Raw genomic sequence first — 17,527 nt, 5'->3', positions numbered from 1 at the left:
GTATAAATACAGTGGGGAGAACAAGTATTTGATACACTGCCGATTTTGCAGGTTTTCCTACTTACAAAGCATGTAGAGGTCTGTCATTTTTATCATAGGTACACTTCAACTGTGAGAGACGGAATCTAAAACAAAAATCCAGAAAATCACATTGTATGATTTTTAAGTAATTAATTTGCATTTTATTGCATGACATAAGTATTTGATCACCTACCAACCAGTAAGAATTCCGGCTCTCACAGACCTGTTAGTTTTTCTTTAAGAAGCCCTCCTGTTCTCCACTCATTACCTGTATTAACTGCACCTGTTTGAACTCGTTACCTGTATAAAAGACACCTGTCCACACACTCAATCAAACAGACTCCAACCTCTCCACAATGGCCAAGACCAGAGAGCTGTGTAAGGACATCAGGGATAAATTGTAGACCTGTACAAGGCTGGGATGGGCTACAGGACAATAGGCAAGCAGCTTGGTGAGAAGGCAACAACTGTTGGCACAATTATTAGAAAATGGAAGAAGTTCAAGATGACGGTCAATCACCCTCGGTCTGGGGCTCCATGCAAGATCTCACCTCGTGGGGCATCAATGATCATGAGGAATGTGAGGGATCAGCCCAGAACTACACGGCAGGACCTGGTCAATGACCTGAAGAGAGCTGGGACCACAGTCTCAAAGAAAACCATTAGTAACACACTACGCCGTCATGGATTAAAATCCTGCAGCGCACGCAAGGTCCCCCTGCTCAAGCCAGCGCATGTCCAGGCCCGTCTGAAGTTTGCCAATGACCATCTGGATGATCCAGAGGAGGAATGGGAGAAGGTCATGTGGTCTGATGAGACAAAAATAGAGCTTTTTGCTCTAAACTCCACTCGCCGTGTTTGGAGGAATAGAAGGATGAGTACAACCCCAAGAACACCATCCCAACCGTGAAGCATGGAGGTGGAAACATCATTCTTTGGGGATGCTTTTCTGCAAAGGGGACAGGACGACTGCACCGTATTGAGGGGAGGATGGATGGGGCCATGTATCGCGAGATCTTGACCAACAACCTCCTTCCCTCAGTAAGAGCATTGAAGATGGGTCGTGGCTGGGTCTTCCAGCATGACAACGACCCGAAACACACAGCCAGGGCAACTAAGGAGTGGCTCCGTAAGAAGCATCTCAAGGTCCTGGAGTGGCCTAGCCAGTCTCCAGACCTGAACCCAATAGAAAATCTTTGGAGGGAGCCGAAAGTCCGTATTGCCCAGCGACAGCCCCGAAACCTGAAGGATCTGGAGAAGGTCTGTATGGAGGAGTGGGCCAAAATCCCTGCTGCAGTGTGTGCAAACCTGGTCAAGAACTACAGGAAACGTATGATCTCTGTAATTGCAAACTAAGGTTTCTGTACCAAATATTCAGTTCTGCTTTTCTGATGTATCAAATACTTATGTCATGCAATAAAATGCTAATTAATTACTTAAAAATCATACAATGTGATTTTCTGGATTTTTGTTTTAGATTCCTTCTCTCACAGTTGAAGTGTACCTATGATAAAAATTACAGACCTCTACATGCTTTGTAAGTAGGAAAACCTGCAAAATCGTCAGTGTATCAAATACTTGTTCTCCCCACTGTATATACCCCTCAGTCAGTATAAATATATACCCCCTCAGTCAATATAAATATATACCCCTCAGTCAGTATAAATAAATACCCCTCAGTCAGTATAAATAAATACCCCTCAGTCAGTATAAATAAATACCTCTCAGTCAGTATAAATATATACCCCTCAGTCAGTATAAATATATACCCCTCAGTCAGTATAAATATATACCCCCTCAGTCAGTATACACACACACACACACACACACACACACACACACACACACACACACACACACACACACACACACACACACACACACACACACACACACACACACACACACACACACACACACACACACAGAGACAAACACACACTATTCAGTTAGACTGTCATGGCTGATCCATAGACACACACAGATTAACGTGATCACACTCTTAATTCCCATTCCTCTCTTTCATCCCCCTGTATCTCCCTCCCTCCCCCAGTATATCCGTAGCTGTATAACAGTAGGCCGCCTACCCCACCTGATGTTAGTGTCAAAGGACAGTCTGTACAGCCAGCTCCCAGCCAGTGGGTTTGTAGCTCCCTCCTACAGTCGGCGGACCCCCCAGCCCAGCCCCTGTCCTGGGGGGGGAGATCCCAGCTCACCGCGCTCTCTCTGGGCCTTCAACACCTTTCTGAGGGTCCGCCTGCTCTGTGCCACATACGTCAACGTCAACATCAGAGACATTGACAAGGTAGACAGACAGTCTCCATCATGATAATAACAATTGATGTCAATATTAACTGTCTGTGTGTGTTGACATCATGTTGTCTCCTGTAACTGATCAACTGTTGTAGATTTATGTTAGAACTGGTATCTATCATGGAGGAGAGCCGCTGTGTGACAACGTCAACACCCAGAGAGTACCCTGCTCCAACCCCAGGTAACATTACTACTATAACACTACTATAACACTACTACAACACTACTACAACACCCAGAGAGTACCCTGCTCCAACCCCAGGTGACATTACTGCACCACCACAACACCACTATAACATTACTATAGCACTACGATAACATTACCACAGCACTACTACAACACCACTATAACACTACTACTATAACACTACTACAACACTACTATAACACTACTATAGCACTACTACAACACTACTATAACACTACTACAACACTACTACAACACTACTACAACATTACTACAACACTACTATAACACCACAACATTAATACAACACTACTACAACATTACTACAACAATACTACAACATTACTACAACATTACTACAACACTACTACAACACTACAACAACACTACAACACTACTACAACACTACTACAACACTACTATAACACCACAACATTACAACTATATCATTACTACTATAACACTACTACAACACTACTATAACAGTACTACAACACTACTACAACACTACTATAACACTACTACAACACTACTATAACAATACTACAACACTACTACAACACTACTATAACATTACTACAACACTACTATAACACTACTATAACATTACTACACCACTACTATAACACTACTATAACACTACTATAACATTACTACAACACTACTACAACACTACTATAACATTACTACAACACTACTACAAAACTACTACAACACTACTATAACATTACTACAACACTACTATACCATTACTACAACACTACTACAACACTACTATAACACCACAACATTACAACTATATCATTACTACTATAACACTTCTTTGAGAATGTAGAGTCTTCGTATGAATCAAAAACCCCAGCAATGGCTCAACCATTATCAGCTACAACATTATTACAACATTTCTACAACTAGACAACGTATCTCATCGGCCTCTTCTCCTCTCCAGGTGGAATGAGTGGCTGTCCTATGACATCTACATGACGGACCTCCCTCACTCCGCCAGACTCTGTCTCTCCATCTGCAGCGTCAAGGGACGCAAGGGAGCCAAAGAGGTAGCTACTGCACCGCATATACTAACGTGTCTATGGTACTAGTACTAACATATACTAACATATACTAACGTGTCTATGGTACTAGTACTAACATATACTAACATATACTAACGTGTATATGGTACTAGTACTAACATATACTAACATTAACTAGCCTGTCTATGGTACTAGTACTAACATATACTAACATTAACTAACCTGTCTATGGTACTAGTACTAACATATACTAACATATACTAACCTGTCTATGGTACTAGTACTAACATATACTAACATATACTAACATATACTAACATGTCTATGGTACTAGTACTAACATATACGAACATATACTAACCTGTCTATGGTACTAGTACTAACATATACTAACATATACTAACGTGTCTGTGGTACTAGTACTAACATATACTAACATATACTAACCTGTCTATGGTACTAGTACTAACATATACGAACATATACTAACCTGTCTATGGTACTAGTACTAACATATACTAACATATACTAATGTGTCTATGGTACTAGTACTAACATATACTAACATATACTAACTTGTCTATGGTACTAGTACTAACATATACTAACATATACTAACATATACTAACATATACTAACCTGTCTATGGAACTAGTACTAACATATACTAACCTGTCTATGGTACTAGTACTAACATATAATAACATATACTAACCTGTCTATGGTACAAATTCTAACATATACTAACCTGTCTATAGTACTAGTACTAACATATACTAACATGTATATGATACTGGTACTAACATATACTAACCTGTCTATGGTACTAGTACTAACATATACTAACATATACTAACTTGTCTATGATACTAGTACTAACATATACTAACCTGTCTATGGTACTAGTACTAACATATAATAACATATACTAACCTGTCTATGGTACAAATTCTAACATATACTAACCTGTCTATAGTACTAGTACTAACATATACTAACATGTATATGATACTAGTACTAACATATACTAACCTGTCTATGGTACTAGTACTAACATATACTAACATATACTAACTTGTCTATGATACTAGTACTAACATATACTAACATATACTAACGTGTCTATGGTACTAACATATACTAACTTGTCTATGGTACTAACATATACTAACTTGTCTATGGTACTAACATATACTAACATATACTAACTTGTCTATGGTACTAGCATATACTAACATATACTAACATATACTACCATATACTACCATATACTAACTTGTCTATGGTACTAACATATACTGACATATACTAACATATACTAACATATACTAACTTGTCTATGGTACTGACATATACTAGCATATACTAACATATACTGACTTGTGTATGGTACTAACATATACTAACATATACTAACTTGTCTATGGTACTGCCATATACTAACATATACTAACATATACTAACATGTCTATGGTACTGCCATATACTAACATATACTAACATGTCTATGGTACTAACATATACTAACATATACTAACTTGTCTATGGTACTAACATATACTAACATATACTAACATGTCTATGGTACTAACATATACTAACATATACTAACATGTCTATGGTACTAACATATACTAACATATACTAACTTGTCTATGGTACTAACATATACTAACATATACTAACATATACTAACCTGTCTATGTTGTGTGTCTGTTTACTAGCACTGTACGTTCACTTTAACAAATATTAACCTGTCTATGGTACTGTGTGTGTGTGTGTGTGTGTGTGTGTGTGTGTGTGTGTGTGTGTGTGTGTGTGTGTGTGTGTGTGTGTGTGTGTGTGTGTGTGTGTGTGTGTGTGTGTGTGTGTGTGTGTGTGTGTAGGAGCACTGCCCGCTGGCGTGGGGTAACGTGAACTTGTTCGACTACAAGGACACGTTAGTGTGTGGCAAAGTAGCGCTCAGTCTGTGGCCAGTTCCTCACGGTTTGGAGGACCTGCTCAACCCTATAGGAGTGGCTGGATCCAACCCTAACAAGGTCAGGAACAACTAGGCTTTATGGTCAACTCCTGTCTGTCTGTCTGGATATGTTGAAGATATACTTTTTAGCATTTAAATGTTTTATTGGATAGAGGAGGAGACCATGGGAAAGATGGACACAAAAGCAGTGGGCTGGATTTGAACCCACTGCCATGCCGGTAACGTGTCCAATAGTCGGCGAACACTGAGCTCTTTGGGGTTTTGCTGATATAAAAAGGACTTTACAAAAGTTAATGTATTTCTGTTTAACCTCATTTGATCTCTTCCCCACCCTGTAGGAGACTCCATGTTTATATCTTCCTCACCCTGTAGGAGACTCCATGTTTATATCTTCCTCACCCTGTAGGAGACTCCATGTGTATCTCTTCCTCACCCAGTAGGAGACTCCATGTTTATCTCTTCCTCACCCTGTAGGAGACTCCATGTTTATCTCTTCCTCACCCAGTAGGAGACTCCATGTGTTGAACTAGAGTTCTCATGATCTCTTCCTCACCCTGTAGGAGACTCCATGTGTTGAACTAGAGTTCTCATGGTTCAACCAGGTGGTCCTGTTTCCCGATGAACAACAGATAGAGGAACACGCCAACTGGACCATCTCTAGAGAACTGGGCTACAACTACTGTGTAGGACTGGTGAGAGGACTGGGTTACAACTACTGTGTAGGACTGGTGAGAGGACTGGGTTACAACTACTGTCTAGGACTGGTGAGAGAACTGGGTTACAACTACTGTCTAGGACTGGTGAGAACTGGGTTACAACTACTGTCTAGGACTGAGAGAACTGGGTTACAACTACTGTCTAGGACTGGTGAGAGAACTGGGTTACAACTACTGTCTAGGACTGAGAGAACTGGGTTACAACTACTGTCTAGGACTGGTGAGAGAACTGGGTTACAACTACTGTCTAGGACTGGTGAGAGGACTGGGTTACAACTACTGTCTAGGACTGGTGAGAGAACTGGGTTACAACTACTGTCTAGGACTGGTGAGAGGACTGGGTTACAACTACTGTCTAGGACTGGTGAGAGAACTGGGTTACAACTACTGTCTAGGACTGGTGAGAGAACTGGGTTACAACTACTGTCTAGGACTGGTGAGAGAACTGGGTTACAACTACTGTCTAGGACTGGTGAGAGAACTGGGTTACAACTACTGTCTAGGACTGGTGAGAGAACTGGGTTACAACTACTGTCTAGGACTGAGAGAACTGAGTTACAACTACTGTCTAGGACTGAGAGAACTGGGTTACAACTACTGTCTAGGACTGGTGAGAGGACTGGGTTACACCTACTGTCTAGGACTGGTGAGAGGACTGGGTTACAACTACTGTCTAGGACTGGTGAGAGGACTGGGTTACAACTACTGTCTAGGACTGAGAGAACTGGGTTACAACTACTGTCTAGGACTGGTGAGAGAACTGGGTTACAACTACTGTCTAGGACTGGTGAGAGAACTGGGTTACAACTACTGTCTAGGACTGGTGAGAGAACTGGGTTACAACTACTGTCTAGGACTGAGAGAACTGGGTTACAACTACTGTCTAGGACTGAGAGAACTGGGTTACAACTACTGTCTAGGACTGAGAGAACTGGGTTACAACTACTGTCTAGGACTGGTGAGAGAACTGAGTTACAACTACTGTCTAGGACTGGTGAGAGGACTGGGTTACAACTACTGTCTAGGACTGGTGAGAGAACTGGGTTACAACTACTGTCTAGGACTGGTGAGAGGACTGGGTTACAACTACTGTCTAGGACTGGTGAGAGAACTGGGTTACAACTACTGTCTAGGACTGAGAGAACTGGGTTACAACTACTGTCTAGGACTGAGAGAACTGGGTTACAACTACTGTCTAGGACTGGTGAGAGGACTGGGTTACAACTACTGTCTAGGACTGGTGAGAGAACTGGGTTACAACTACTGTCTAGGACTGGTGAGAGAACTGGGTTACAACTACTGTCTAGGACTGGTGAGAGGACTGGGTTACAACTACTGTCTAGGACTGGTGAGAGGACTGGGTTACAACTACTGTCTAGGACTGGTGAGAGGACTGGGTTACAACTACTGTCTAGGACTGGTGAGAGAACTGGGTTATAACTACTGTCTAGGACTGAGAGAACTGGGTTACAACTACTGTCTAGGACTGGTGAGAGAACTGGGTTACAACTACTGTCTAGGACTGGTGAGAGAACTGGGTTACAACTACTTTCTAGGACTGGTGAGAGAACTGGGTTACAACTACTGTCTAGGACTGGTGAGAGGACTGGGTTACAACTACTGTCTAGGACTGGTGAGAGAACTGGGTTACAACTACTGTCTAGGACTGGTGAGAGGACTGGGTTACAACTACTGTCTAGGACTGGTGAGAGAACTGGGTTACAACTACTGTCTAGGACTGAGAGAACTGGGTTACAACTACTGTCTAGGACTGAGAGAACTGGGTTACAACTACTGTCTAGGACTGGTGAGAGGACTGGGTTACAACTACTGTCTAGGACTGGTGAGAGAACTGGGTTACAACTACTGTCTTGGACTGGTGAGAGAACTGGGTTACAACTACTGTCTAGGACTGGTGAGAGGACTGGGTTACAACTACTGTCTAGGACTGGTGAGAGGACTGGGTTACAACTACTGTCTAGGACTGGTGAGAGGACTGGGTTACAACTACTGTCTAGGACTGGTGAGAGAACTGGGTTATAACTACTGTCTAGGACTGGTGAGAGGACTGGGTTACAACTACTGTCTAGGACTGGTGAGAGAACTGGGTTACAACTACTGTCTAGGACTGGTGAGAGGACTGGGTTACAACTACTGTCTAGGACTCGTGAGAGAACTGGGTTACAACTACTGTCTAGGACTGGTGAGAGAACTGGGTTACAACTACTGTCTAGGACTGGTGAGAGAACTGGGTTACAACTACTGTCTAGGACTGGTGAGAGAACTGGGTTACAACTACTGTCTAGGACTGGTGAGAGAACTGGGTTACAACTACTGTCTAGGACTGGTGAGAGAACTGGGTTACAACTACTGTCTAGGACTGAGAGAACTGGGTTACAACTACTGTCTAGGACTGGTGAGAGAACTGGGTTACAACTACTGTCTAGGACTGGTGAGAGAACTGGGTTACAACTACTGTCTAGGACTGAGAGAACTGGGTTACAACTACTGTCTAGGACTGGTGAGAGGACTGGGTTACAACTACTGTCTAGGACTGGTGAGAGAACTGGGTTACAACTACTGTCTAGGACTGGTGAGAGAACTGGGTTACAACTACTGTCTAGGACTGGTGAGAGAACTGGGTTACAACTACTGTCTAGGACTGGTGAGAGGACTGGGTTACAACTACTGTCTAGGACTGGTGAGAGAACTGGGTTACAACTACTGTCTAGGACTGGTGAGAGGACTGGGTTACAACTACTGTCTAGGACTGGTGAGAGAACTGGGTTACAACTACTGTCTAGGACTGGTGAGAGGACTGGGTTACAACTACTGTCTAGGACTGGTGAGAGAACTGGGTTCCAACTACTGTCTAGGACTGAGAGAACTGGGTTACAACTACTGTCTAGGACTGAGAGAACTGGGTTACAACTACTGTCTAGGACTGGTGAGAGAACTGGGTTACAACTACTGTCTAGGACTGGTGAGCGAACTGGGTTACAACTACTGTCTAGGACTGGTGAGAGGACTGGGTTACAACTACTGTCTAGGACTGGTGAGAGAACTGGGTTACAACTACTGTCTAGGACTGGTGAGCGAACTGGGTTACAACTACTGTCTAGGACTGAGAGGACTGGGTTACAACTACTGTCTAGGACTGGTGAGAGAACTGGGTTACAACTACTGTCTAGGACTGGTGAGCGAACTGGGTTACAACTACTGTCTAGGACTGAGAGAACTGGGTTACAACTACTGTCTAGGACTGGTGAGAGAACTGGGTTACAACTACTGTCTAGGACTGGTGAGAGAACTGGGTTACAACTACTGTCTAGGACTGGTGAGCGAACTGGGTTACAACTACTGTCTAGGACTGGTGAGCGAGAGAGTACTGGACAGACCTCCAGTTCTTTGTTAATGATGGTCCTGTGCTGCTGTGTGTTTCAGAGTAGCAGGCTGGCGTGTGACAGTAGTGTCTCAGTGGCGGATGGTGAGCAGCTCAGGTCTCTCTGTAGCAGAGACCCTCTCTATGAGCTGTCTGAACAGGAGAAGGACTTTCTCTGGAGACACAGGTAACTGCTGCAGGTGGACTGTGTGTCTTTTAGCCCAACTCTATATTGTTCTATTGGCAAGAAACTGAAATATGGAGCCAAACTAGAATAGGTTTAGATAATACAAGCTGAACTGAATGCTCTCTCTCTCTCTCTCTCTCTCTCTCTCTCTCTCTCTCTCTCTCTCTCTCTCTCTCTCTCTCTCTCTCTCTCTCTCTCTCTCTCTCTCTCTCTCTCTCTCTCTCTCCCTCCCTCCCTCCCTCCCTCCCTCCCTCCCTCCCTCCCTCCATATCCCTCCGCCCTCCATATCCCTCCCTCCCTCATCTTCTAGACATTACTGTGTGAACATTCCAGAGTCTCTTCCTAAGCTGCTGCAGTCAGTCAAATGGAACTCTAGAGACGAGTGGTCACAGGTATGGATGGCTGTCTGTCTGTCTGTCTGTCTGTCTGTTTCTCCTCTAGAATACCTGTCTGTCTGTTTCTCCTCTAGAATACCTGTCTGTCTGTTTCTCCTCTAGAATACCTGTCTGTCTGTCTGTTGTTTCTCCTCTAGAATACCTGTCTGTCTGTTTCTCCTCTAGAATACCTGTCAGTCTGTTTCTCCTCTAGAATACATGTCTGTCTGTCTGTTTCTCCTCTAGAATACCTGTCTGTCAGTCTGTTTCTCCTCTAGAATACCTGTCTGTCAGTCTGTTTCTCCTCTAGAATACCTGTCTGTCAGTCTGTTTCTCCTCTAGAATACCTGTCTGTCTGTTTCTCCTCTAGAATTCCTGTCTGTCAGTCTGTTTCTCCTCTAGAATACCTGTCTGTCTGTTTCTCCTCTAGAATACCTGTCTGTCAGTCTGTTTCTCCTCTAGAATACCTGTCTGTCTGTTTCTCCTCTAGAATACCTGTCTGTCAGTCTGTTTCTCCTCTAGAATACCTGTCTGTCTGTTTCTCCTCCAGAATACATGTCTGTCTGTTTCTCCTCTAGAATACCTGTCTGTCAGTCTGTTTCTCCTCTAGAATACATGTCTGTCTGTTTCTCCTCTAGAATACATGTCAGTCTGTTTCTCCTCTAGAATACCTGTCTGTCTGTTTCTCCTCTAGAATACCTGTCTGTCTGTTTCTCCTCTAGAATACCTGTCTGTCAGTCTGTTTCTCCTCTAGAATACCTGTCTGTCTGTTTCTCCTCTAGAATACATGTCAGTCTGTTTCTCCTCTAGAATACCTGTCTGTCTGTTTCTCCTCTAGAATACCTGTCTGTCAGTCTGTTTCTCCTCTAGAATACATGTCAGTCTGTTTCTCCTCTAGAATACCTGTCTGTCTGTCTGTTTCTCCTCTAGAATACCTGTCAGTCTGTTTCTCCTCTAGAATACCTGTCTGTCAGTCTGTTTCTCCTCTAGAATACCTGTCTGTCTGTCTGTCTGTTTCTCCTCTAGAATACCTGTCTGTCTGTTTCTCCTCTAGAATACCTGTCAGTCTGTTTCTCCTCAAGAATACCTGTCTGTCTGTCTGTTTCTCCTCTAGAATACCTGTCTGTCTGTTTCTACGCTAGAATACCTGTCTGTCTGTTTCTCCTCTAGAATACCTGTCTGTCTGTTTCTCCTCTAGAATACCTGTCTGTCAGTCTGTTTCTCCTCTAGAATACATGTCTGTCTGTTTCTCCTCTAGAATACCTGTCTGTCAGTCTGTTTCTCCTCTAGAATACCTGTCTGTCTGTTTCTCCACTAGAATACCTGTCTGTCTGTTTCTCCTCTAGAATATCTGTCTGTCTGTTTCTCCTCTAGAATACCTGTCAGTCTGTTTCTCCTCTAGAATACCTGTCTGTCTGTTTCTCCTCTAGAATACCTGTCTGTCTGTTTATCCTCTAGAATACCTGTCTGTCTGTTTATCCTCTAGAATACCTGTCTGTCTGTTTCTCCTCTAGAATACCTGTCTGTCTGTTTCTCCTCTAGAATACATGTCAGTCTGTTTCTCCTCTAGAATACCTGTCTGTCTGTTTCTCCTCTAGAATACCTGTCTGTCTGTTTCTCCTCTAGAATACCTGTCTGTCTGTTTCTCCAATAGAATACCTGTCTGTCTGTTTCTCCTCTAGAATACCTGTCTGTCTGTTTCTCCTCTAGAATACCTGTCTGTCTGTTTCTCCTCTAGAATACATGTCTGTCAGTCTGTTTCTCCTCAATAATACCTGTCTGTCTGTTTCTCCTCAAGAATACATGTCTGTCTGTTTCTCCACTAGAATACCTGTCTGTCTGTTTCTCCTCAAGAATACCTGTCTGTCTGTTTCGCCTCAAGAATACCTGTCTGTCTGTTTCTCCTCAAGAATACATGTCTGTCTGTTTCTCCACTAGAATACCTGTCTGTCTGTTTCTCCTCAAGAATACCTGTCTGTCTGTTTCTCCTCAATAATACATATCTGACTGTTTCTCCTCAAGAATACCTGTCTGTCTGTTTCTCCACTAGAATACCTCTGTCTGTTTCTCCTCTAGAATACCTGTCTGTCTGTTTCTCCTCAAGAATACCTGTCTGTCTGTTTCTCCACTAGAATACATGTATGTCTGTTTCTCCACTAGAATACCTGTCTGTCTGTCTGTCTGTCTGTTTCTCCTCTAGAATACCTCTCTGTATGTTTCTCCTCTAGAATAACTGTCTGTCTGTTTCTCCACTATAATACCTGTCTGTCTGTTTCTGTCTGTCTGTCTGTTTCTCCTCTAGATTACCTGTCTGTCTATTTCTCCTCTAAAATATCTGTCTGTCTGTCTGTTTCTCTTTTAGATGACCCGTCTGTCTGTTTCTCCTCTAGAATACATGTCTGTCTGTTTCTCCTCAAGAATACCTGTCTGTCTGTTTCTCCTCTAGAATTCCTGTCTGTCTGTTTCTCCTCTAGAATGCCTGTCTGTCTGTTTCTCCTCTAGAATACATGTCTGTCTGTTTCTCCTCTAGAATACCTGTCTGTCTGTTTCTCCTCTAGAATACCTGTCTGTCTGTTTCTCCGCTAGAATACCTGTCTGTCTGTTTCTCCTCTAGAATACCTGTCAGTCTGTTTCTCCTCTAGAATACCTGTCTGTCTGTTTCTCCTCTAGAATACCTGTCTGTCAGTCTGTTTCTCCTCTAGAATACCTGTCTGTCTGTTTATCCTCTAGAATACCTGTCTGTCTGTTTATCCTCTAGAATACCTGTCTGTCTGTTTCTCCTCTAGAATACCTGTCTGTCTGTTTCTCCTCTAGAATACATGTCAGTCTGTTTCTCCTCTAGAATACCTGTCTGTCTGTTTCTCCTCTAGAATACCTGTCTGTCTGTTTCTCCTCTAGAATACCTGTCTGTCTGTTTCTCCAATAGAATACCTGTCTGTCTGTTTCTCCTCTAGAATACCTGTCTGTCTGTTTCTCCTCTAGAATACCTGTCTGTCTGTTTCTCCTCTAGAATACATGTCTGTCAGTCTGTTTCTCCTCAATAATACCTGTCTGTCTGTTTCTCCTCAAGAATACATGTCTGTCTGTTTCTCCACTAGAATACCTGTCTGTCTGTTTCTCCTCAAGAATACCTGTCTGTCTGTTTCGCCTCAAGAATACCTGTCTGTCTGTTTCTCCTCAAGAATACATGTCTGTCTGTTTCTCCACTAGAATACCTGTCTGTCTGTTTCTCCTCAAGAATACCTGTCTGTCTGTTTCTCCTCAATAATACATATCTGACTGTTTCTCCTCAAGAATACCTGTCTGTCTGTTTCTCCACTAGAATACCTCTGTCTGTTTCTCCTCTAGAATACCTGTCTGTCTGTTTCTCCTCAAGAATACCTGTCTGTCTGTTTCTCCACTAGAATACATGTATGTCTGTTTCTCCACTAGAATACCTGTCTGTCTGTCTGTCTGTCTGTCTGTTTCTCCTCTAGAATACCTCTCTGTCTGTCTGTTTCTCCTCTAGAATACCTCTCTGTATGTTTCTCCTCTAGAATAACTGTCTGTCTGTTTCTCCACTATAATACCTGTCTGTCTGTCTGTTTCTCCTCTAGATTACCTGTCTGTCTATTTCTCCTCTAAAATATCTGTCTGTCTGTCTGTTTCTCTTTTAGATGACCCGTCTGTCTGTTTCTCCTCTAGAATACATGTCTGTCTGTTTCTCCTCAAGAATACCTGTCTGTCTGTTTCTCCTCTAGAATTCCTGTCTGTCTGTTTCTCCTCTAGAATGCCTGTCTGTCTGTTTCTCCTCTAGAATACATGTCTGTCTGTCTGTTTCTCCTCTAGAATACCTGTCTGTCTGTTTCTACTCTAGAATACCTGTCTGTCTGTTTCTCCTCTAGAATACATGTCTGTCTGTTTCTCCACTATAATACCTGTCTGTCTGTTTCTCCTCTAGAATACCTGTCTATCTGTCTGTTTCTACTATTGAATACCTGTCTGTCTGTTTCTCCACTAGAATACATGTGTGTCTGTTTCTCCTCTAGAATACCTGTCTGTCTGTTTCTCCTCTAGAATACCTGTCTGTCTGTTTCTCCACTAGAATACCTGTCTGTCTGTTTCTCCTCTAGAATACCTGTCTGTCTGTCTGTCTTCTACTATTGAATACCTGTCTGTCTGTTTCTCCTCTAGAATACATGTCTGTCTGTCTGTTTCTCCTCTAGAATACATGTCTGTCTAGTCTGTTTCTCCTCTAGAATACCTGTCTGTCTGTTTCTCCACTAGAATACCTGTCTGTCTGTTTCTCCTCAAGAATACATGTCTGACTGTTTCTCCTCAAGAATACCTGTCTGTCTGTTTCTCCTCTAGAATACCTGTCTGTCTGTCTGTTTCTCCTCTAGAATACCTGTCTGTCTGTTTCTCCTCTAGAATACCTGTCAGTCTGTTTCTCCTCTAGAATACCTGTCTGTCTGTTTCTCCTCTAGAATACCTGTCTGTCTGTTTCTCCTCTAGAATACCTGTCTGTCTGTTTCTCCTCTAGAATACCTGTCTGTCTGTTTCTCCTCTAGAATACCTGTCAGTCTGTTTCTCCTCTAGAATACCTGTCAGTCTGTTTCTCCTCTAGAATACCTGTCTGTCTGTTTCTCCACTAGAATACCTGTCTGTCTGTTTCTCCAATAGAATACCTGTCTGTCTGTTTCTCCTCTAGAATACCTGTCTGTCTGTTTCTCCTCTAGAATACCTGTCTGTCAGTCTGTTTCTCCTCAATAATACCTGTCTGTCTGTTTCTCCTCAAGAATACCTGTCTGTCTGTTTCTCCACTAGAATACATGTCTGTCTGTTTCTCCTCAAGAATACCTGTCTGTCTGTTTCTCCTCAAGAATACCTGTCTGTCTGTTTCTCCTCTAGAATACCTGTCTGTCTGTTTCTCCTCTAGAATACCTGTCTGTCTGTTTCTCCTCTAGAATACATGTCTGTCTGTCTGTTTCTCCTCTAGAATACCTGTCTGTCTGTTTCTCCTCTAGAATACCTGTCTGTCTGTTTCTCCTCTAGAATACATGTCTGTCTGTTTCTCCACTAGAATACCTGTCTGTCTGTTTCTCCTCTAGAATACCTGTCTATCTGTCTGTTTCTACTATTGAATACCTCTCTGTCTGTTTCTCCTCTAGAATACCTGTCTGTCTGTTTCTCCTCTAGAATACCTGTCTGTCTGTCTGTTTCTCCTCTAGAATACCTGTCTGTCTGTTTCTCCTCTAGAATACCTGTCTGTCAGTCTGTTTCTCCTCTAGAATACCTGTCTGTCTGTTTCTCCTCTAGAATACCTGTCTGTCTGTTTCTCCTCTAGAATACCTGTCTGTCTATCTGTCTCCTCTAGAATACCTGTCTGTCTGTTTCTCCTCTAGAATACATGTCTGTCTGTTTCTCCTCTAGAATACCTGTCTGTCTGTTTCTCCTCTAGAATACCTGTCTGTCTGTTTCTCCACTAGAATACCTGTCTGTCTGTTTCTCCTCTAGAATACCTGTCTGTCTGTTTCTCCTCTAGAATACCTGTCAGTCTGTTTCTCCTCTAGAATACCTGTCAGTCTGTTTCTCCTCTAGAATACCTGTCTGTCTGTTTCTCCACTAGAATACCTGTCTGTCTGTTTCTCCAATAGAATACCTCTCTGTCTGTTTCTCCTCTAGAATACCTGTCTGTCTGTTTCTCCTCTAGAATACCTGTCTGTCTGTCTGTTTCTCCTCTAGAATACCTGTCTGTCTGTTTCTCCTCTAGAATACATGTCAGTCTGTTTCTCCTCTAGAATACCTGTCTGTCTGTTTCTCCTCTAGAATACCTGTCTGTCTGTTTCTCCACTAGAATACCTGTCTGTCTGTTTCTCCTCTAGAATACCTGTCTGTCTGTTTCTCCTCTAGAATACCTGTCAGTCTGTTTCTCCTCTAGAATACCTGTCAGTCTGTTTCTCCTCTAGAATACCTGTCTGTCTGTTTCTCCACTAGAATACCTGTCTGTCTGTTTCTCCAATAGAATACCTGTCTGTCTGTTTCTCCTCTAGAATACCTGTCTGTCTGTTTCTCCTCTAGAATACCTGTCTGTCAGTCTGTTTCTCCTCAATAATACCTGTCTGTCTGTTTCTCCTCAAGAATACCTGTCTGTCTGTTTCTCCACTAGAATACCTGTCTGTCTGTTTCTCCTCAAGAATACCTGTCTGTCTGTTTCTCCTCAAGAATACCTGTCTGTCTGTTTCTCCTCTAGAATTCCTGTCTGTCTGTTTCTCCTCTAGAATGCCTGTCTGTCTGTTTCTCCTCTAGAATACATGTCTGTCTGTCTGTTTCTCCTCTAGAATACCTGTCTGTCTGTTTCTACTCTAGAATACCTGTCTGTCTGTTTCTCCTCTAGAATACATGTCTGTCTGTTTCTCCACTATAATACCTGTCTGTCTGTTTCTCCTCTAGAATACCTGTCTATCTGTCTGTTTCTACTATTGAATACCTGTCTGTCTGTTTCTCCACTAGAATACATGTGTGTCTGTTTCTCCTCTAGAATACATGTCTGTCAGTCTGTTTCTCCTCTAGAATACCTGTCTGTCTGTTTCTCCAATAGAATACCTGTCTGTCTGTTTCTCCTCAAGAATACATGTCTGTCAGTCTATTTCTCCTCTAGAATACCTGTCTGTCTGTTTCTCCTCTAGAATACCTGTCTGTCTGTCTGTTTCTCCTCTAGAATACCTGTCTGTCTGTTTCTCCTCTAGAATACATGTCAGTCTGTTTCTCCTCTAGAATACCTGTCTGTCTGTTTCTCCTCTAGAATACCTGTCTGTCTGTTTCTCCACTAGAATACCTGTCTGTCTGTTTCTCCTCTAGAATACCTGTCTGTCTGTTTCTCCTCTAGAATACCTGTCTGTCTGTTTCTCCTCTAGAATACCTGTCAGTCTGTTTCTCCTCTAGAATACCTGTCTGTCTGTTTCTCCACTAGAATACCTGTCTGTCTGTTTCTCCAATAGAATACCTGTCTGTCTGTTTCTCCTCTAGAATACCTGTCTGTCTGTTTCTCCTCTAGAATACCTGTCTGTCAGTCTGTTTCTCCTCAATAATACCTGTCTGTCTGTTTCTCCTCAAGAATACCTGTCTGTCTGTTTCTCCACTAGAATACCTGTCTGTCTGTTTCTCCTCAAGAATACCTGTCTGTCTGTTTCTCCTCAAGAATACCTGTCTGTCTGTTTCTCCACTAGAATAACTGTCTGTCTGTTTCTCCTGAAGAATACCTGTCTGTCTGTTTCTCCTCAATAATACATGTCTGACTGTTTCTCCTCAAGAATACCTGTCTGTCTGTTTCTCCACTAGAATACCTGTCTGTCT

General features: G+C 42.5%; 1 protein-coding gene across 1 annotated transcript in view; it reads left to right on the top strand.

Annotated features, from left to right (window-relative positions):
* Window positions 1-2,049: 2,049 nt before the first annotated feature.
* LOC139534809 (phosphatidylinositol 4,5-bisphosphate 3-kinase catalytic subunit alpha isoform-like) overlaps window positions 2,050-17,527 on the top strand; it is a 45,132-nt gene continuing 29,654 nt past the window's right edge. Inside the window, exons 1-7 of the mRNA XM_071334268.1 lie at window positions 2,050-2,326; window positions 2,430-2,515; window positions 3,471-3,576; window positions 5,439-5,591; window positions 6,094-6,225; window positions 9,694-9,818; window positions 10,129-10,210. Of these exons, the coding sequence (XP_071190369.1) occupies window positions 2,117-2,326; window positions 2,430-2,515; window positions 3,471-3,576; window positions 5,439-5,591; window positions 6,094-6,225; window positions 9,694-9,818; window positions 10,129-10,210 (894 nt within the window). The 5' untranslated portion in view covers window positions 2,050-2,116. The remainder of the gene's footprint in view (window positions 2,327-2,429; window positions 2,516-3,470; window positions 3,577-5,438; window positions 5,592-6,093; window positions 6,226-9,693; window positions 9,819-10,128; window positions 10,211-17,527) is intronic.

The sequence above is a fragment of the Salvelinus alpinus genome, chromosome 11 (assembly GCF_045679555.1).
Source record: "Salvelinus alpinus chromosome 11, SLU_Salpinus.1, whole genome shotgun sequence".
Taxonomy (NCBI): Eukaryota; Metazoa; Chordata; class Actinopteri; order Salmoniformes; family Salmonidae; genus Salvelinus; species Salvelinus alpinus.
This window is presented reverse-complemented; position numbering and strand designations above follow the sequence as displayed.